This window comes from Myxocyprinus asiaticus, chromosome 26 (genome assembly GCF_019703515.2).
Source record: "Myxocyprinus asiaticus isolate MX2 ecotype Aquarium Trade chromosome 26, UBuf_Myxa_2, whole genome shotgun sequence".
Classification (NCBI taxonomy): Eukaryota; Metazoa; Chordata; class Actinopteri; order Cypriniformes; family Catostomidae; genus Myxocyprinus; species Myxocyprinus asiaticus.
Genome location: NC_059369.1, coordinates 24,147,252 through 24,167,887, shown reverse-complemented (window position 1 = coordinate 24,167,887; position 20,636 = coordinate 24,147,252). Strand labels below are relative to the sequence as shown.

General features: G+C 36.1%; 2 protein-coding genes across 2 annotated transcripts; one reads left to right on the top strand and one right to left on the bottom strand.

Moving 5' to 3' along the window:
- The first annotated feature begins 542 nt into the window (after positions 1-542).
- LOC127417257 (aminopeptidase N-like) lies at positions 543-14,822 on the top strand. Its single transcript, XM_051657133.1, has 20 exons — positions 543-1,704; positions 2,458-2,597; positions 2,971-3,110; positions 3,597-3,717; positions 4,433-4,587; positions 4,743-4,850; positions 5,048-5,191; positions 5,293-5,358; positions 9,692-9,757; positions 9,854-9,987; positions 10,903-10,988; positions 11,177-11,310; positions 11,593-11,648; positions 11,762-11,909; positions 12,000-12,088; positions 12,162-12,266; positions 12,380-12,547; positions 12,633-12,773; positions 13,875-13,956; positions 14,128-14,822. The coding sequence occupies exons 1-20, from the start codon at positions 1,112-1,114 to the stop codon at positions 14,284-14,286; spliced, it is 2,835 nt and encodes a 944-aa protein (XP_051513093.1). The 5' UTR covers positions 543-1,111; the 3' UTR covers positions 14,287-14,822.
- A 452-nt stretch (positions 14,823-15,274) lies between these two features.
- LOC127417083 (arpin-like) lies at positions 15,275-18,915 on the bottom strand. The gene is made up of 4 exons (XM_051656806.1): positions 18,786-18,915; positions 18,054-18,255; positions 17,815-17,956; positions 15,275-15,283 (listed from the first exon to the last, which is right to left on the bottom strand). The coding sequence occupies exons 1-4, from the start codon at positions 18,913-18,915 to the stop codon at positions 15,275-15,277; spliced, it is 483 nt and encodes a 160-aa protein (XP_051512766.1).
- Positions 18,916-20,636: the final 1,721 nt, after the last annotated feature.

Sequence of the window (20,636 nt, the reverse complement as noted above, 5' to 3'; positions counted from 1 at the left end):
TGAACCTGGAATATTCCTTTAAGGTAATTCTATTTCAATGTGACAGTCTATGTTTTGTACATATTGTCCTGTCTGTCTTCAAAAAGTCACTGATTTTAGTTAGACCAGGAAATCATGTGTGATGTTACATTTGTGATGTTGTGAAGATAACTGCCCTTACTGATTATGCATCCAAATTTTCAAGAGCTCGAAAAAGAGATATCCCTTCTGTAAGCACTTGACACAAATATTAATTAACTTTCTGAATTCACAACTCTTTCTTAAAAAACAAAAAAACATTCAAACTATTTTCACTATTGTTTCAGTGTCTCACTTTCATTTCTGTTTTTTATTTCATTTGTTGTTTTATAAAAATAGACATATACTGGATACTTTATTAGAACAGGATCAGAATAGCATGGATTTGTTTTGTTTTTTTAAGAAGTTTTGAATGTTCACTTAAAGGAGGAGAATGTGGGGGCGGGGGAGCATTCCAAAAAATTAAGTGCCAGAATCCCCTCCTCTATTTTTCAGGAAAACTAATTTCATTCGAAGACATATACTGATTTAATAGTACAAGCAGCTCAGAAACCCGTCAATGAGTTAGTTTTTTAATGAGTCATCTAAGAACTTTGGAAATGTTTCTGGGAATCAAACTGCTGTCATCTCTGACAAGGTCCCAAACAGATGGATTTCTCATCCTGGTCTGAGGGTCTATGGCAGAACATAGGATGGACTCAAGAGGATCAACATGGAAATACTCCCTTTGATTCCAGCGATTAAGTGAATTTACTTTTAAACGACACATCTCTTTTCTCAGCAACAAAGCTCTCTTGTGTGTTTTTTCTACCCCCAGGCTGGACAACTGATATTGTAAGTGATTCCAGATGTGGGGGACAGAGCAATGGGACACAGTTCACATCAAATACCATAATATTTGTTTGTTTCTGGCTCATCAGCGCTAGTGTGTAATCTTGAGATGTGGTCTTAGGCGTGGCAGTAGTGCTTGACGCCTTTCGCCTTTAGCAATGTATATGTTGTTAAGGTCTGTGAGAAGCTACAGAGTCTAAAAAAGGGATAGCAAGATCTTTTCGCTCGCTTCATTCTTTGAGGTTTCTCAGAAGGATCAGACATGGCCAAAGGATTGCTGATCTCCAAGACCCTGGCTGCTGCCACTGGGATCATCACAGTCTCTTCTATTTGTGGTGTGGTATTGATGCTTGTGATATACCAAATTCAAACAGGAAAAAATGCTCCAGTGCCTCCACCAAGTCCAGTTCCTACAACAGCAATTCCATCAGGACCTCCACCATCTCTCCGACTTCCTGACAATTTGATTCCAGAAAGCTACAACGTCTTTATCCAGCCGTACCTTTATGCAGAGCTGCTTAACAATAGTGAACAATCCTTCTTTTTCAAGGGAAATTCAACTGTTAGGTTGAAGTGCATGAAAAAGTCCAAGAGCATCTTCCTTCATGTTTGGGACCTCAATGTAACATATGTACAAGTGACAAATTCTGAGTCAAATGAGAAAATATCAGTGAGGAGATATGAAGTACATTACAATGAAAGTAATTTCCTCGAGATTCAACTCAACGATGTGCTATTAAATGGGACCTACTATGATCTGTTCACTGCATTTGAAGGCGAACTTCTTGATGATTTGTCTGGGTTTTATTTGAGCCGGTACACAGTGAAGGGAAAAGAAGAGGAGGATGAAGAGAGGTAAAGAAGAAAGTATTCAGTACTCTATGATATCAGGGACACTATTTGAAAGCACTTTACAATAAGGTTGTTTTACGTTAACATTAGTTAATACAGTAGTTGCATGCATGTAACAATAAATTGTACTTTCTCAGCATTCATAATTCTTGGTTACTTTAATATCTACATATAATAGATTTTTTTACATCAAAAGTTGTATACATTAATATTAGTCAGTGCATTATGATTTAAAATGAATGAACAACGATTAGCAGTATATTTAGAAATTACCATTAACTAAGATAAATTCATGCTTTATGAACTGGTATATTTATGGATGTGCTCTTCATGTGTTTTAATATTTGTTATTATTTTAGAGTACTTTCTTTCCAATGTTGCTTTTCAACTATGTTTTAGGGTTCTTAAAAAAAAAAAAACATAATTTATTTAGTCACCAAATATGCATTTGTAAATATAGAAGTCTAAGAGAGACATGTTATTCATTGACATGTACTTGCTCCCGTGAACACTTCTAACCTTTCTGTTCACTGTAGGCTGTCTCTTGTTCGGGAAAAATGTCATGTTCACTCTTGATTAGTGGTTATTGTCTGAAGCCTCCTGAGGTTTTTGTTGCTCATTTTATAGTACATCCCAAAGAAGACATCCCTGCCATGTACATTTGCTGTTGTTTCTACACACATTGTCATGACAAAATAGTTTTTCAATGTTTGTCTAATTATATTTTTTCCTGTATTTTATAAATACCACAAACAGATTCCTTGCTGCCAGCCAGATGCAACCCACAGACGCCAGGAAAGTATTTCCTTGCTTTGATGAGCCAGCTCTGAAAGCTGTGTTTAATATTACCATTATCCACAGACTTGACACTATTGCCCTGTCTAACAGCTTAGCAGGTTAGGATCATTACTAGTTGTTTTTAGACTTAAAAAAGTCAAACTCTTGCAGTACTGGTAATGATGATATAACACATTTCATGTGTACATATTTAATCATCCTGTCTCTGATACAAGCTACAATAACTGTCACAACTACAAATAGTAGGTCAAAAAATGAACAACAATGTTGAAAATGCTGTTTTTAACTGCAGATGGAGAATATTTCCTTTAGTTTTTTTTTTTTTTTTTTTTTTTTTTTTTTGCATTGGACTGCAAATTGTTAAGAAATGTTAACTAAAAAAAAAAAAAAAGACAAACTACAGGGAGAATCAAATCACATAAACATGTATTTCTGTTCAGTGCATATTTTCTGTTTTTGCTTTATCATCAGATTCAAAGTTTGGGACAATAGATGGAGAAAAATGGGTTATTTCCACATTTGAGCCGACCCCAGTCATGTCAACCTATCTATTGGCCTTATCTGTATCTGATTTTGAGTTTAAAATGATAACTTCGGGGACAAAAATATCAGTATGTTCCTTTCATTTTTTACTTTAGGTTTAGGTATCCCAAAATTAAAATTCTGTTATAATTTACTTACCCACCTGTTGCTCCAACCCTGACTTTCTGTCTTCTGTGGAACTCTAAAGGGGATGTTAGGCAGAATATTAACCTCAATCTCCATTTACTAATTGCATGGGGGAAAAGCATCAACACTCTTTAAAGTTTATCCATGGAAGAAAGGAAGTCATATGTTTGGAACAATATGAGCATGAGTAAATTACAGAATTTTTTTTCTCTTTTTTTTTCTTTTTTTTTCTTTTTTGGGTGAAATATCCCTGATGATGCTAGAGTTCTTATTTACTCACCTTTTTTTTTTCCTTTTCTTTCTTTTTTCTTTTTTCTTTTTTTTCTTTTTTCTTTTACATAACACATTATTTCAGTTGTTTGAGTTTGAGTTAAATAAAGGTGTGTACCCTAAGTCATTCTCATCTTCTCTTTTTATGTGTTTACAAGACATATGCTCGACCTGATGCTATTGATGCTGGCCATGCTGACTATGCAACAGAAACAGCAGGGATGATTCTAAACTACTATGAGAAAACATTTGGATTGAGATACCCATTGGAAAAACTAGGTAAGTAAAAGGAAAAACACAAATAAAGTGAATGAAAAGTTTTTTTTCCACTCAATATTTCAATGGACGTGTTGATTCCTGTGGATTACATCATGTATGGATAAAGTTTACCACCTATTAAGACTGAACAATCTTAGATGAGAACATACTGTAATTAGTACTGGTACAGGCTGCATCTGAAAGCTAAGGCAGCTGCCTTGCTCTCTTTTCAGATAACGACTTATCCAACAGTGTTGTTCTATGAATGTACTTTTTTAGAAAACTGGTCTCAGAACATTTTGAAAGGCACCTTTGTATTTAGCCTCTGAAGGCAGCATTTTCCAGCTTTCGGATACAGCCATAGTCAAACTAAACAGAGATAACTACCATTCTACTGAAAGGAAACAAAACCCAAAATGAAGAGAACTCACTCTCATGTTGTTCCAAATCTGTATGACTTTGTGTTTTTCTATGGAATACAAAAGGAGATGTAAGGCCCAATGTTAGCCTCAGTTACCATTTACTTTCATTGTATGGACAAAAGATGCAATAAAAGTGAATGGTGATTGAGGCTAACATTCTGCCTAACATCTCTTTTTGTGTTCCACGGACAAGAGAAAGCCATATAGGTTTAGAACAACATGACGGTGAGTAAATCATGAAAGAATTTTCAATTTTACTACCACTTTAAGATTTAAGACATGTAGGATCATGACCAGAATCTGTTGTATTGCAGATCAGATTGCTGTGCCAGACTTCAGTGAAGGAGCAATGGAAAACTGGGGTTTAATTACATATCGGGAGGCAGGCCTGCTGTATGACAAAGATACGTCATCTAACTTTGATAAAGAATGGGTGGCTACTGTGATTGCTCATGAATTAGCACATCAGGTAAACGTATTCATATGTTATTTATATATTAATTAGTATAATCAATAATATTTATTACTATGTATAGATTAAAGACATACAGTATGTTACTGTATGTAATGTTCGTGTATTATGTCTAAATTGCCTTTAAATTTATTCCCTTTGCTAAATTTCAGTGGTTTGGAAACCTTGTCACAATGAGCTGGTGGAATGACCTGTGGCTGAATGAAGGATTTGCAACATACATGTCGTATTTTGGAGTAGAAGCTGCTGGCTGGGACTTAGTATGTCTGTTTTTTTTTTTTATCCCACTGATTTTAGCAATGCACCTAGGTTAACTAATTGTTTTTTATATATAGTTTATAATAACTTTCATCTATCTTGGTGCAATAACTTAAATTCAAACAACCTCAAAACTTCTGAGTCTGGAGTATAAATTCCAAAAAAATCCTCATGTTGTATTATTCACTTATGTTTTCAGAAAGATCTAATTGTTCTCAGAGATATCCAGACAGCCTTTCAAGTGGATTCCTTGAACACCTCCCATCCTCTCAGCTTGCATGAAAGCAATATTGAAACTTACTCTGACATCATAGAACTTTTTGATGACATCACCTACAGCAAGGTTCTCATGACTTCTAAGTTTATCCCTCTGATAGCCAGTGCTATTAACAAGCTTAAAATACAAATGTTCCTGCATGATTATGTGCTCTGTATTTCCTCTAGGGTGCTGCTGTGTTGAGAATGCTGTCTACATTTATGGGAGAGGAAGATTTTATGAGAGGGATCAAGGTAAGGCAAAATTAAATGTATCAAACATTAATACAGTATGTGTGTGTGTATATGTGTGTGTGTGTGTGTGTGTGTGTGTGTGTGTGTGTGTGTGTGTATATATATATATATATATATCAGAATCAGAATGAGCTTTATTGCCAAGTGTTCTTGCATACACAAGGAATATTTGTATTTTTTATTTTTTTGGTGATAGGAGAAGCAAGTGCACACAGAACATCACAGTGAGACACAGAATATAAAACAAGAAGTATAAATAGACATACAAATAACAGGACATATAACATAGAATGCCGTATGTACATGTGCAAGTGGTAATATATGTGCAAGGTAGGGGTATGTACAGTTATTAAATTAAATATGCGTGGATTTACATATGTACATGAGATATTTATTTACATTATTGCACTATGGGAGAGTCCTGAGGCAGTTTAATTGTTCATGTGGAAAATGGCCTGCAGGTAGAAACTGTTCTTGTGCCTGGATGTCCTGGAGCTCAGTGCTCTGTAGCGCCAGCCAGAGGGCAACAGTTCAAAGAGGAAGTGGGCAGGGTGAGTGGGGTCCAGAGTAATTCTACCTGCACGTTCTTCAATGTGGAGATGTACAGGTCTTGGAGGGTGGGCAGGGGGGCACCAATAATCCTCTCAGCAGTCCTGACTGTCTGTTGTAATTTCCTTCTGCCTGATTTGGTGGCTGAACCCAACCAGACAGTTATAGATGTACACAGGACAGACTCAATAACGGCCGAGTAGAGCTATGTCAGCAGCTCCTGTGGCAGGTTGAACTTCCTCAGCTGGTGAAGGAAGTACAACCTCTGCTGAGCCTTCTTCACAATGGAGTCTATGTGGATGTCCCACTTCATGTCCTGAGAGTTGGTGGAGCCCAGGAACCTGAATGACTATATATACACAGTATATAGTGTGACACTTCACAATAAGGTCGTAAACAGTAACATTAGTTAAAGCAATAGTTAAAATGAACTAACAATAATGACTGAACTAACAATACTTTTAATCCATGATGAAAGGAATAGTTCACCCAGAAATTAAAATTCTGTCATCATTTACTCACCCTCATGTCATTCCAAACCCATATGACATTATTTCTTATGTAGAGCACAAAAGAACAATTTTAATAATATCCCGGTCCTTCTTTTTAACACAAGTCCAATGTCAGATTAAAGAGTCCAAGTACACTGTCCACTGCCATTGTATTGAAAAGAGGGGCCGGTATATTCAAAATGTTTACGTTTGTGTTCTGCAGAAAAAAGTATTATGGGTTTGAGTAAATGATAACTTTAGCATTTTAATTTTTTGTGAAACTATCCCATTAACATGAATTACCAATGAACAATAGATTGACAGTGATAGATGACAACTGATCAGGTCAACCAAGGGCGTAGCAGCCAAAAAAAGAGATATGTATGTGGGGAACACTTCCCCCGCACTCTTTAAAAAGGTGATTTTTGTCCCCCTCACTTTTCCAAGCTAAACCCATACTGAGTGCAAATGGTGGATTTGTATACAATATTCTTTGCATTTTGTTACTTTGGGCTGATTGAGCGACCATCCAGCCAATCACAGGTGAGTTTCATGAGCCGAAACAACCCTTACGTAATAGACCGTCAGTCAGTCTAATCAACGTGGCTCCGTTCATTTCTACAAAGTTGCTTTCAACAATGCTCATTTATCCATGTTTTTTATTTGCATTGATGGTGATCTAAATTAATAATCTAGAGATAAGGAACAAACAAATGAGAGTTATTTATCGGCATATCATTCTTGATTGGCAGCATTACGTGAATTGCACTGCAGAAGAAAAAATAAGCAATGGACAATCCTTCTTTTAAGTACACAATGTAAGTGGAGTTTATATCAGCGCATGAGTTTTCATTAAGTTATGCTTTTTACATTATGTTTGTGAGGTAATAGTTTGATCGGTTGTTTTTGCCAATTTAAGCAGATTACTAGATCGGTGTTAAATATGTAAAGCTATTTTTAATATCAGCTCCTGTTTTTTACCTCTATGTTGGTGTGCAGTTGTCAATCTGTAGGAAAAATGATAGATCTGCTGAGAACACTTAGGTATTTTACTGAAGTGAATAGATATGTAGACACGCTTTTTTATACATGAAAACGTACAGATGTTATTGAAACTCATTATAATTATTATAAGACTATTATTGTTGTCTTTTGATAAAAGTCATGCTCAGCATCTCAAAAACTGTAGGGAAATTATAGATTTGTTTTGTTCATATAATGCTTCAGACCTCAACTCAAGTCTCTTTGTAGGTCTGTAGACATAAACATTTTAAAGGATTAAAATTTTCTTTTGATCGTTGATTCAGTGACTAACTAATTTTTCACAAGACACTTATTTGTCACCACCTTCTGGCATCACCAGAAATGGTCACTGAATCATTAAATGGATCTGAACTAATTTTGGCGAATGTAGTCAAAACACTTGAGCCACATGAATACATTTAAATCCCACAATGCACAAGCACAGATTAAAAAATTAAATTGTGCACATGCACAGTTGTCATTATTGCAATTGATTAAATCATTTATTCAGGACCAGCTTTTGCTCAGTCTTTTAATGTCATATGTGAAACAGAAGCAAGTGCTCCACAAGATGCCCTTTATTTTTGCAGCTAATTTAGCTAAATTTTGCAATTGTTTTGCAATACTTGAATCTTTAAAATACTACAAATATTAAAAGTAAATAATACATATTTAGTAATATAATACTCATATCATACATATATATGAATATATACTGTAATATATTAATACTGCACTGTAAGTGTTGGGTATGTGCAAGCCACCTACTGACAGCTATCGTTTCTCCAAAACACATTGGCCATAATTATTGGCACCCTTTTATTCTTATTTTATTTATTCTTATTTTATTCTTATTTGCAACCTCTCTTTGCCATGATAACAGCTCTGAGTCTTCTCTTATAATGCCTAATGCGGTTGGAGAACACCTGGCTAGGGATCTGAGACCATTCCTCCATACTTAATCTCTACAGATCCTTCAAAATGTTGGTGGACTCTCCTCTTCAGTTCACCCCAAAAATTTTCTATGGGGTTCAGGTCAGGGGATTGGGATGGCCATGGCAGAACATTGATTTTGTGGTCAGTGAACCATTTTTTGTGTTGATTTTGATGTTTGTTTTGAATTATTGTCCTGCTGGAAGATCCAACCAGGGCCCATTGTAAGCTTTCTGGCAGAGGCAGCCAGGTTTTGATTTTTTATCTGTTGGTATTTGATAGAGTCTGTGATGCCATGAATCTGAACAAGATGTCCAGGACCTCTGGCAGAAAAACAACCCCACAACATTAAAGATCCAGCACCACATTTAAACGTGGGCATTGGGTACTACTTAATCTCTGTGGGTGCCAAACTCATCTCTGGTGTTTGCTGTCAAAAAGTTCTTTTTTTGTTTCATCTTACCATAGAACCCAGTCACATTTGAAGATCCAGTAGTGTCTGACAAACTGGAGACGCTTGAGTTTTTGTTGGATGAGAGCAGAGGCTTTTTTTCTTGAAACCCTCCCAAACAACTTGTGGTGATGTAGGTGATGTCTGATATTTTTTTTTTTTTTTTTTTTTTTGACTTTCTGACACAAAGACCCAAATATTTTCTGCAGTTCTCCAGCTGTGATCCTTGGAGATTCTTTGGCCACTTGAAACATCCTCCTCACCGTGCGTGGAGACATATAGACACACGTCCTCTTCCAGGCCTATTCTTAAGATCTCCAGTTGATTGGAACTTGTTCATTATTGCCCTGATGGTGGAAATGGGCATTTTCAATGGTTTGGCTATTTTCTTATAGACACTTCCCATTTTGTGAAGCTCAACAACCTCTTGCACACATCAGAACTATATTCTTTAGTCTAACCCACTGTGATTGATGATTAAAGGAATTTGGCCTGTGTGTTACCTCATATTTATACCCCTGTGAAACAGGAAGTTATGGCTGAACAATTTCATGTTCCTAGTCACCCAGGTGTACAAAAAATTTAAAATATGAATGGGAAATATTTCAGATATATTTACTCATAAGAATTTCTAGGGGTGCCAATAATTGTGGCCAACGTGTTTTGGTGAAAAATATTTATTTAATAATGAAATATTTCCCCTCTTTCAATTGTTTTACTTCAATTAAAGGTTAGATTTTTGTGAATTTTTTGAATAAAAGATCAAAAGGATAAACATATTTACCAAAGGTGCCAATTGTTTTGGCCACAACTGTATGTTGACGAGAGGATTTTGAGGAATGGTCAGGATTCTGACTTTCTGAAGGCTAAATGTTTATATTTTCAGAACTATCTCCACAAGTTCCAGTACATGAACACAAAGTACACAGATCTTTGGAAATGTTTGCAAGAGGTAAATCTAGAACCAATGTATTCTGCTTCATTTTTCATTTGTGATAAGTTGAAATGTCATGAGAGGATGATAACAAATATTTTCCTCACTGATTAGGAGACGACCAAAAATGTGGCAGGCTTCATGAGCACATGGATTGAGCAGGTGGGGTATCCAGTAATCACCATTATTACAGAGACTGGGGAGATCTCCCAAGAACAGTTTTTGCTAAAGCAAACACAGGGCCATGGGTGAGTTCCAAGAAGCAAATGACACATTTTCTCAGTAAGCTATTAGCCACAGTGAAAGAAATCAATGAATCCTATGTCTGACATTGAGGAGGGTGAGATTATATATCTTGTTCAACCTCAAACTTCAGTCCTCCTCAAATTCATTTTTAGCAGCCTTTGTAGCATTTTAATTTAGTATTTAATTAAGAATTAATTATACAATGTATTTATTGCCATTTAATGCAACAATTTACAGTTGTAATAGGCTTGTTAAAGAGAATCATGAATATTTGTAATATTACACAGTGCTGTGGGCCTAAAAGTAAAATTTAAAATAACTGAAATAAATTTAATTTAATGCACTAGTGTCATTTCCTCATGTCCCAAGAGCTGCATCGTAATCATCTTTGACAAAAATAAGTGCAATATATATACATTAAGTGTTTAATTGTATGTATTGTTTTTTTGGTAAATGTTTAATTTGAACACTGATAGTGTGACACTTTGGAGGTGGACGTTCCTGCTTTCCTTTATTTTGTGATGTAAGTCATATGTGGTCAAGCATAACATGTCCACCCTGTTATGGAAAGATTTTAATATATATATATATATATATATATATATATATATATGGATAAGTGGCTAAATTTACCAAATGAATAAAAACCCTGTTTGACCTGTATGATTTAAAAAAAATATTTAACATGTCCCTTTAATGATAAAACATAAAGATACCTATAAAAGTGTTCATTTTTCACAAGTTTCAAAGCTGAAGTCACTGAATTGTAGGAATGACCCATTTATATTTACCTAATGAATGTTTCTAATGTTTGGCACTTGTTGCATTTTGTTGTGCGATTAGCAGGTTTTTCTCAGATAAACTCATTTTCTTATTACTAGTCCAATTATGTTTTGTAATTTTTATTTTTATAACAGTACTGCATGGCAGGTTCCAGTCAGATCTGTTAAATCTGATGATCTTGAGAAAGTGGATGGGTATATATTGAGAGTAAATGGTCCAGGTAAGGAACAGATAATCTTAAAAGGTTTAAAACCTGTTTTATGTAAATCTATAAAACAGAGTGATGAAATGAAATGAAAAGAAATCAAAAGATACCTACCAAAAAAACTAACAAACAAACAAAAACCAACAATCTGCAATTGTTGTTTATTGTGAGTAACCCTTCTGCATATCTACATTCTTCCATAGTTCAAAAGCCAGAATATCGAATTACTGATGAGAAATGGCTTCTGGCCAACATAAACTGCACCGGCTTTTTCCGTGTGAATTATGATGTAAAAAACTGGAACAAACTTCTTAGGCAACTTGAAAGCGATTATCATGTAAGTATTTACATGATGGAAGAAAATCCATTTAAATCACCTTAAAGTTGTCAGTCAGAGAAACAATTCATATTCAAAGCACCAGAGTATTGATGTGATCTGCTTAGGTTGCATTGTTTGAATGTTTTAACTTTGGATCCATAATTAATTAATTCAAAGAAGAATTAGGAAAATATTACAGTTTTCACAGTGCTTCATTTTACACTAAAAAGACAAAAAATTATTTTAAAGAGAGAAAGGATTTTAAATATCTATACAATGTTGAATTTTACCTATTTTTAGGTCATTCCACTCATCAACCGTGGACAGCTCATCGATGATGCATTTAATCTGGCAAGGTACTTTTTTTTCATTCAGCTAGCATGGTAGAGAATTACACTGCTCACAGTTAGTATGTGCACTTTGTGATTTGTTACTGTAGATTGTCACTGATTATTTCATTTTTTTTAAGGGCTGATCGCCTCAATGTCACTATTGCACTAAGCCTAACCAAATTCCTGATAAATGATACCGAGTATATTCCATGGGAGTCTGCAATTAAAAACCTGGACTATTTCATTCTTATGTTCGATCGTTCTGAGGTCTATGGTCCAATGACGGTAAGTGATGTGTACATGAGGAAACATGTTTCATCATATGGTAAAACATGGGGAAATAACGCCTACTCACTATTTACTGTAAAATTCTAGAAATACCTACGCAAGCAAGTCGTACCGTTATATGAGTATTTTAAGAACAACACAGATAATGGAAGCATACCTGAGCGCCACACTGACCAGTAAGCATAATTTTTATTCTGCTACCTTTTCTATATTTTGTTGGACATCTAACATCTTTGATTCTTTTCTCAGGTATAACCAAGTAAATGCCATTTCAATGGCCTGCAGCAATGGCCATCCTGAATGCATCACAATGGCTACAAAACTATTCCATGATTATAAAAATGGCACAAATCGGTAAGTCGTGTCTTTCAGATAAAACTGAACGATGGTAAATTACAGTTCAAAAAGACATAATTTCTATACTGGATGCAACTTACCGTGTGTCATTGGCATATTTTTACATTTAGGATTCATCCAAATTTGAGGGCATCCATCTATTGCAGTGCAATAGCTGCAGGTGATAAGGATGATTGGGAATTTGCTTGGGAAGAGTTTCAAAGGGTCACAGTCGCTTCGGAGAAAGACAAATTGAGATACGCCCTGTCATGTACCAAAGAAATCTGGTTACTAAACAGGTCAGAGCAGAGATGTGAGTCTTTTACCTCTCAGTGTCCACCATGTTAATGTCATACCCATTTTTTTACATTTACAATCCCACAGATATCTTCGGTACACTCTTGACCCTGCAAAGATAAGAAAGATGGATCTCATCTCTACCATAAACTACATTGCCAAAAATGTCGCCGGGCAGCCTCTTGCCTGGGATTTTGTTCATGGTCAGTGGTTCTACATAACACAAGAGTAAGTTAAAATTGCAGTAATAACAAATGAAGCGTATGAGTCCTTAAAGGTGCACTAAGTAACTTTTGTCTTTGTGTCATCTTGGACTTACAATGACACCTAGCGGCTTGGATGCAGCGTCATTTAAAATCAATAGTTTTAGGTTTCAGATGCCATTGCAGAAATGTAGTATTCACAGTCAGCCATTATTACTTTATTCAATAAGTGAAAGTGCCAAATAAAAGGACGGTTACTGAGATTACGCGAGTAGTATTCGGCTGATCATGTGATTCTAACATGGCTGCCCCCATGTACGGACCCTCTCCATTTAGAATAAAAACAGCTTTATAAGGTTACTGATATAACTGGAGTCTTCATTTTAATGTGAGTGGTCATAATTTCCTATATATATTTAAAAATGACCATTAATGTCTTTAGGAGTTAAACTTTAATGAGGAAAAATCTACTGAGTGCACCTTTAAGAGTACGCAAGTCAACACGTGAGCCTTAAATGTCACAGAAGCACCAGAAAATGACATGGTTGCTTCACCAATTGCATTCTTCATGTCACATTTGCCTTATATGACACTATCTGTTAGGTTTAAGGTTTAGGGTTCTAAGGTAGGTTCTGTTGATCTAAAACTCAATAGACCATTTACCTTAAAAACTTCTTTAGTTTGGAAGAAAATGTGCTTGCTTTTATTGCCACACAGTATATATTTCACCTCGGAACTGCCATGATAAAGTCTTTTTCATTAGATCAGATCACTATTTTATTCCTTTCCGAGTTGGTAGACAACCAAGCTTGTCACTGGTATCTCCCCTACACACATTTCAAACAAAAAGGCCTATTTGTAAACATCCCAGTCCCAAAATATTTAAAACTGGGGCTTTTGCATAAGGCATGGGAATTACCACACCATAACCATGCAAGTTACAACACCCAAGTTACATAACAGTATCAAAGATCAGCAGCAATTTTGAGTCCAAAGGCTGTCTCTCAGCTATAAATAAATGATAGTCCTAATTGTCTCACAGATTTGATCTCAGTTGCCAGGAAATCATAATTATACACCCCTTTATACTCCTATGACTTACAAACAATCATCTCTTTTTTGGCAGGTATGGAGCTGGCATTATATCCTTAGACAGTCTGATAGATGGCGTGACAAAGAGATTCTCAACAGAATTTGAACTTGAACAGGTGCCTTTGTCCACTCCTTCACTTCTTTATTTCACGCTATCATTCATGTAGAGTAATGTTCAAATTGATATCTGAATGATTCAGATTCAGCTGGCCCATGTTTAGCCTCAAACTATATTGGCATGTATCCACCAGTGATCTTACACAAACTTTCAAATTGTCTCTACACAGCTAAGACAGATACAGCGGGAGCAGGAAGAGGATGATCAGGAGTTTGCAACTAGAGCTTTGGAGCAGGTCATTGAAAGGACAGAGGCCAATATTAAGTGGGTGACTGAAAACAAGCAGGCTGTTTTGGACTGGTTCAGCGGAGAGCTGAAGGATCATTGAGTTCCTGTAGGTCTGCAGAATCAAGAGAATACACAGTGGAGCCAGTACAATGAAAAACAGATGTAAAGGCATTCCACAATGATGGCACCACACTCCTGTGGCTCAGTGATTGCTTTTAACAAAAGAGGACTTTCACAGGAAAATTATTTATGTTTTAGGGGAGAAGAAAAAGAATGTGCAATTTTGAAATGGCTACATAACACCTTCCCTGTGTTTAATGTAGTTACAATTATCTTCTGTGAATATCAGAGAAAAGGCCGTAATGAAGTTGTTTAGTCCTTTCAGACAGCTTAATTTATTGCTTTTCATTTGATTTAACTTTGTTTAGGCTTTTATTACTAACTCAGTATTGTTTACGGTGATAAAATCACATTTAGGACTGCACATAACAAAGCCATAAAGCAAGCACAAAGTGCAGAATGATATTAAATTATATATAGCTGTAAGGTTTTATTTTTTTTTAGAAAATATATATAAATGATTATACAAGCAAGTATTTTGAAATATTACTTTTTTACATAAAATCATTGTCATCATTTTGTTGATCACAGTGATATTGATGATATTGAAAACTGTTTGACAAAGCTTGTGATGGAGTGCTTCCATGAGACTTCTATAAAAATAATATTTTTATCATCAAACATTTTAGCCTTTAAATAAAGTTCCGTCTTTTTACACAATTATTATTTGGTATTTTTACTCATTAAATTGTAACAGTAATAAGTCTTGAGATATTATGATACTATAAAACAATATTTTTAATAATACAATACAGTATAAACCAATACAAAGTTTTCAATAACTGTGCTTAATCATCTTAAATGCCTTAAAGTCCTTCATTTAAATTACATTAATTGCTATTACTAGTACTATACATTTTTTATGTGATGCATATGAATAATAACAGTGAGGTCTTGCATCTTGATGTAAATAAATTTGGGGGAAAGAATGATGAAGGCACTGTGATAGCCACTCTCAAGGGTGCCATTCAGTCATCCTGAAAGCAAAGATCCCACACGACATAGAACAGATGTTACTGTTTTGCACAATGGAAGTGCATCCAATAAATGCAGTATTGGGTCATTACATTTTTAACAGAGGAAGGAATCTTACCCATTCTTCATCATCTGCTCCCTCTCCCTGGTCTACACTCACTGGATTACGTATTTAAAATACAAAATATAAGTAACTGTATTCCACTACAGTTACAATTTAAATCATTGGTATTTAGAATACAGTGTTTTGATTACTGAAGAGATTACTTTGCATTTTATTGTCATTTGTTTCATTTGATATTTAGTCCTTTCAGATGGAAAACATTTATACATATAAATGATGCGATCCAAAGTGCATTTGAACAGCGGTGAAACACTTTTTTATGAAGTGTTACATTCATACGAGCAGACAGAGAAGTACATTTGAAGTAAGTTTGGAGCAGAAGAAATAGAAATAAACCTTGTGTAAATTGTCAACTTTACGCTAAGCTAAAATGTTATTTCTAGCCATTTTACATGCACATGTTACCAGGCACGATCATATTTGTTTATCAAGAAAATTCACGTTGGATCATAATTTCTTTTTTTCTAGTAAGACCTTTGATATTAGGGCAAAAATCATATTCTTGATAATAATTTTTGTATTGTTTTCCTGTAAACATATCTACAAATCCTTGAAACAAGATCAATTTGATTTATCTTGTTTTAGAAACAACACTGCATAAGATACAGTGCATCCAGAAAGTATTCACAGCGCTTCACTTTTTCCACATTTTGTTATGTTACAGCCTTATTCTAAAATGGATTAAATTCATTCTTTTCCTCAAAATTCTACAAACAATACCCCATAATAACAACGTGAAAGAAGTTTGTTTGAAATCTTTGCAAATTTATTAAAAATAAAAAACGAAAAAAATCACATGTACATAAGTATTCATAGCCTTTGCCATGACACAATTGAGCTCAGGTGCATTCCACTGATCATCCTTGAGATGTTTCTACAACTTGATTGGAGTCCACCTGTGGTAAATTCAGTTGATTGGACATGATTTGGAAGGCACATACCTGTCTATATAAGGTCCCACAGTTAACCGTGCATGTCAGAGCACAAACCAAGCCATGAAGTCCAAGGAATTGTCTATAGACCTCTGAGACAGGATTGTATTGAGGCACAGATCTGGGGGAAGTGTACAGAAAAATTTCTGCAGCATTGAAGGTCCCAGTGAGCACAGTGGCCTCCATCCATAAATGGAAGAAGTTTGGAATCACCAGGACTCTTTCTAGAGCTGGCCGCCCGGTCAAACTGAGCGATCGGGGGAGAAGGGCCTAAATCAGCGAGGTGACCAAGAACCCGATGGTCACTCTGACAGAGCTCCAGCGTTTCTCTGTGGAGAGAGGAGAACCTTTCGGAACAACCATCTCTGCAGCACTCCACCAATCAGGTCTATATGGTAGAGTGGCCAGACAGAAGCCACTCCTCAGTAAAAGGCACATGACAGCCCGCCTGGAGTTTGCCAAAAGGCACCTGAAGGACTCCCAGACAATGAGAAACAGAGATTGAACTCTTTGGCCTGAATGGCAAGCGTCATGTCTGGAGGAAACTAGGCACCGCTCATCACCTGGCCAATACCATCCCTACAGTGAAGCATGGTGGTGGCAGCATCATGCTGTGGGAATGTTTTTCAGCAGCAGGAACTGGGAGACTAGTCAGGATAGAGGGAAAGATGAATGCAGCAATGTACAGAGACATCCTTGATGAAAACCTGCTCCAGAGCGCTCTGGACCTCAGACTGGGGCGAAGGGTCATTGTCCTGTTGGAAGATGAACCTAAGCACACAGCCAAGATAAGAGTGGCTACGGGACAACTCGGTGAATGTCCTTGAGTGGCCTAGCCAGAACCCAGACTTGAACGCAATTGAACATCTCTGGAGAGATCTGAAAATGGCTGTGCACCGATGCTCCCCATCCAACCTAATGGAGCTTGAGAGGTCCTGCAAAGAAGAATGGGAGAAACTGCCCAAAAATAGGTGTGCCAAGCTTTTAGCATCATACTCCAAGACTTTGCTGTAACTGGTGCCAAAGGTGCTTCAACAAAGTATTGAGCAAAGGCTGTGAATACTTATGTACATGTGAATTTTTTTTTTTTTTTTTTTAATAAATTTGCAAAGATTTCAAACTTTCACGTTGTCATTATGGGGTATTGTTTGTAGAATTGAGGAAGATAATGAATTTAATCCATTTTGGAATAAGGCTGTAACATAACAAAATGTGGAAAAAGTGAAGCGCTGTGAATACTTTCCGGATGCACTGTATTTAGGTTTTTCAGAGAACGTATTTTTAACGTGTATTTTGTCTTACTGTACTGGCAGAGCTTTTAGTCAAAACAAGTGAAAAAATCTACCAGTGCTGAAGAAGTAATCCAAAGTATCTAGAATGTTACTGCCCTTGAGTAATCTAATGGAATACATTACAAATTACATTTTACAGCATGTATTCTGTAATGGAATACATTTTAAAAAGTAACCCTCCCAACCCTTTCTACACTCTTCCCTGCACTCTCCCGATCTGATTTGTTTGCCAATATTTTGTCCGTCCAAGATGCTCCTGCATTCTCATCCCCAGCAAAGTTGCACTTTGTCACTGTACCACCATCAAGTTTGGCAAAGGAAATTAGGCAAACAGACAGAACAGCATATATAGCCACCTTAATGGCAAACCAAGTCTACAACACCAACACTATTTTCAGTTTTCTGGATACAGTTCTCAAAAATAAATGGCCCATCTCCTTTAGTTTTAAGATGAATTTCTTGGCCTGTCTCAAGCTCTGTTCTGTCCATCTCTGCCTCTGTGATCCAGAATGCAAAGGTCTGACTAGGGCAATGTTTTGCCGTCACTTTAAGCAGATTGTCCTTATTCATGATGTCTCTCAGATGGTGCTCATCGAGAAAATCTGTTTCACCCTTTGCCTCCACTTCTGCAAGGTTGAGACACACAAAATGACACTTTAAGAAACGTATCAAGCCTCTTCTAATTAGCCACAGCTTAAGCTTTGAGACCTACTGTACAATTATATACATGGCTAAATATGTTACCATGAAGACAGAAAAAAGCTAAAAATGCATTAAGTAACAGAGAAAAGTGGGAAAAGTAATGATAGCATAGACCTTGATAAAACACTGATTTCAGTTCAAAATAATTCAGAAACTTGTTATTTCACAGGAACAAAAAATGGTACTACACGATCAGTGTCAACAATTACAAAATTAAAAGGATTCATGCTGTTTTGAAACATGATGTAACATGTGTTTTCGGCAAATAATATTCTGCTGCCATGCACAAGATATTTGGAAATATTTAGGAGCTCATTCCAGCTTTTTAGTGTGGTAAAACAGAAAGCTGTTGAAACAGCTCGAAGCAAAGAAACAGACAAAAACTAAAAACAACTTGGCTTATTAAACCTTTCTACAACCTGATCAAATTAATGGTCACAAAATAAATACTCACTGATGGATGACATGAGATAACCTGTGTTGACCTTCATGGTTTCACTGCAATTAGGTTCAATCTCATTTCCAATAATGTTCAAGGTAAACAATATTTTATTTTTACAAATATGTATTTTTGAGTCAAGCATATTAAGATGTTTTCTCAAGGTTACACCACATGACCGGAACAAACTTCACTCTGCTGATGGTCTAAAGGGGTCCTCTCTGTTTTACAGTTTTTGTCAACATAAACAACAAAATGGCTACTTACATGTTGGTTACACCACATGACTTGCACTCCTCATGCCAACATTTATTTTTTCAAGAATTTCAGCCTTTAATGAGGCTTTGATTTTTTTTTTTTTTTTTTTATAACACCTAGCACAGAGTCTGAAATTAACTTTTTAGCCCACCAGCCTGCATGGAAAATGTCCAAAGAAAAGAATTCACTTTCATATTTTCAAATGAAAAAATATTTAACAGTCAGATTTCATACCGGCCATTTTTTGTTTATTTATTTTTATTTTTTGTATTTTATAAGTGGATTTTACAGACATATGAGACAGATAAATAATACTGTATGCATGTTTAAAAGTGAACTGCATTTTTAAAGAATTATATTGTTTAATTATTTATGAATTATTTAATTGCCAGATAGTCCATTTAGAATAATTTTTCAGATTATTGTGGTGGAAATTCACCTGTAAAATTTATCAGGCCACTTCAGTGGTAAAGCTTAAGCAAAGAAAATCTTTATTCTTACTCACGAGCCCGGGTAGCCCTCCTACTACCAAAATATACCTCAGAGAGCTATAAAGGTTAGTTCCAAAATTCAGAATATTTATCCAACACAATCACACATATTCATTTTTCCAGAAGACAAAGAATCAACTAAATGATTGGCTAAATATAAAAAGTAATTACCATAGAACCTCCTATCTTTCACCATTTTTCCTATCTTTTTTCACCTTACAAGGACAGGTTCCTGTCCTGAAATGCTCTTTTCTTCATCCACACTAGTCTTCCTCAGCACATTCCATAATAATAAGATGTTTTTCACTCTTCGGCTGTGTTCTCTGATAAGACACAGTTCTCTGCCTCCCTTTTCCTCTATGACCTTGCCAGAGACCGCCATACAAAGAAACTTCAGTCAACTTAGCTACAAAAAGAGAAACTATTTATCTAAGCATTTGAACATGTTTGGTTCATATACAGAAAGCAATTTACAGTTAAAAAATTAATAATAGAGGAGAGTCATGTGGCACCATGTGAGGTTCAGACGTGAATGGCGAGCGCTGCGCACTTTGCTAGTTTTAATACTTTTTGTGTCATACACCGGTGAGATTCGATACACCCTGATTCTTTTTCTTAATTTTTATCCCCTTTTCTCTCCAATTTGGAATGCCCAATTCCCACTACTTAGTAGGTCCTTGTGGTGGTGCTGTTACTCACCTCAGTCCGGGTGGCGGAGGACAAGTCTCAGTTGCCTCCGCTTCTGAGACCATCAATCCACAGATCGTATCAGGTGGATCGTTGTGCATGACACTGTGGAGACTCCGCATGTGGAGGCTCATGCTACTCTCCGTGACCCACGCACAATTTACCACGTGCTCCATTGAGAGCGAGAACCACTAATCGTGACCACGAGGAGGTTACCTCATATGACTCTACCCTCCCTAGCAACCGGGCCAATTTGGTTGCTTAGGAGACCTGGCTGGAGTCACTCAGCACACCCTGGATTTGAACTCGTGACTCCAGGGGTGGTAGTCAGCGTCAGTACTCGCTGAGCTACCCATTCCCCGATACACCTTGATTCTTAACTGTTCTAGGAAGACAATATGTAAAAAATTCAAAATCCTCGGGCTCTGGA

Bases quoted from the DNA above. Each gene is read 5' to 3' on its own strand.
- LOC127417083 (XM_051656806.1), bottom strand. From the start codon at position 18,915: ATGCTTGACTCAAAAATACATATTTGTAAAAATAAAATATTGTTTACC. The intron at 18,256-18,785 runs GTGAGTATTTAT...TCAACCTTGCAG, and splicing joins TTATCTCATGTCATCCATCA to AAGTGGAGGCAAAGGGTGAA. The intron at 17,957-18,053 runs TATTTTTGAGAA...TCTGTCTGTTTG, and splicing joins ACTAAAGGAGATGGGCCATT to CCTAATTTCCTTTGCCAAAC.
- LOC127417257 (XM_051657133.1), top strand. From the start codon at position 1,112: ATGGCCAAAGGATTGCTGATCTCCAAGACCCTGGCTGCTGCCACTGGG. The intron at 12,089-12,161 runs GTAAGCATAATT...TTCTTTTCTCAG, and splicing joins CCTGAGCGCCACACTGACCA to GTATAACCAAGTAAATGCCA. The intron at 12,267-12,379 runs GTAAGTCGTGTC...TTTTACATTTAG, and splicing joins TATAAAAATGGCACAAATCG to GATTCATCCAAATTTGAGGG.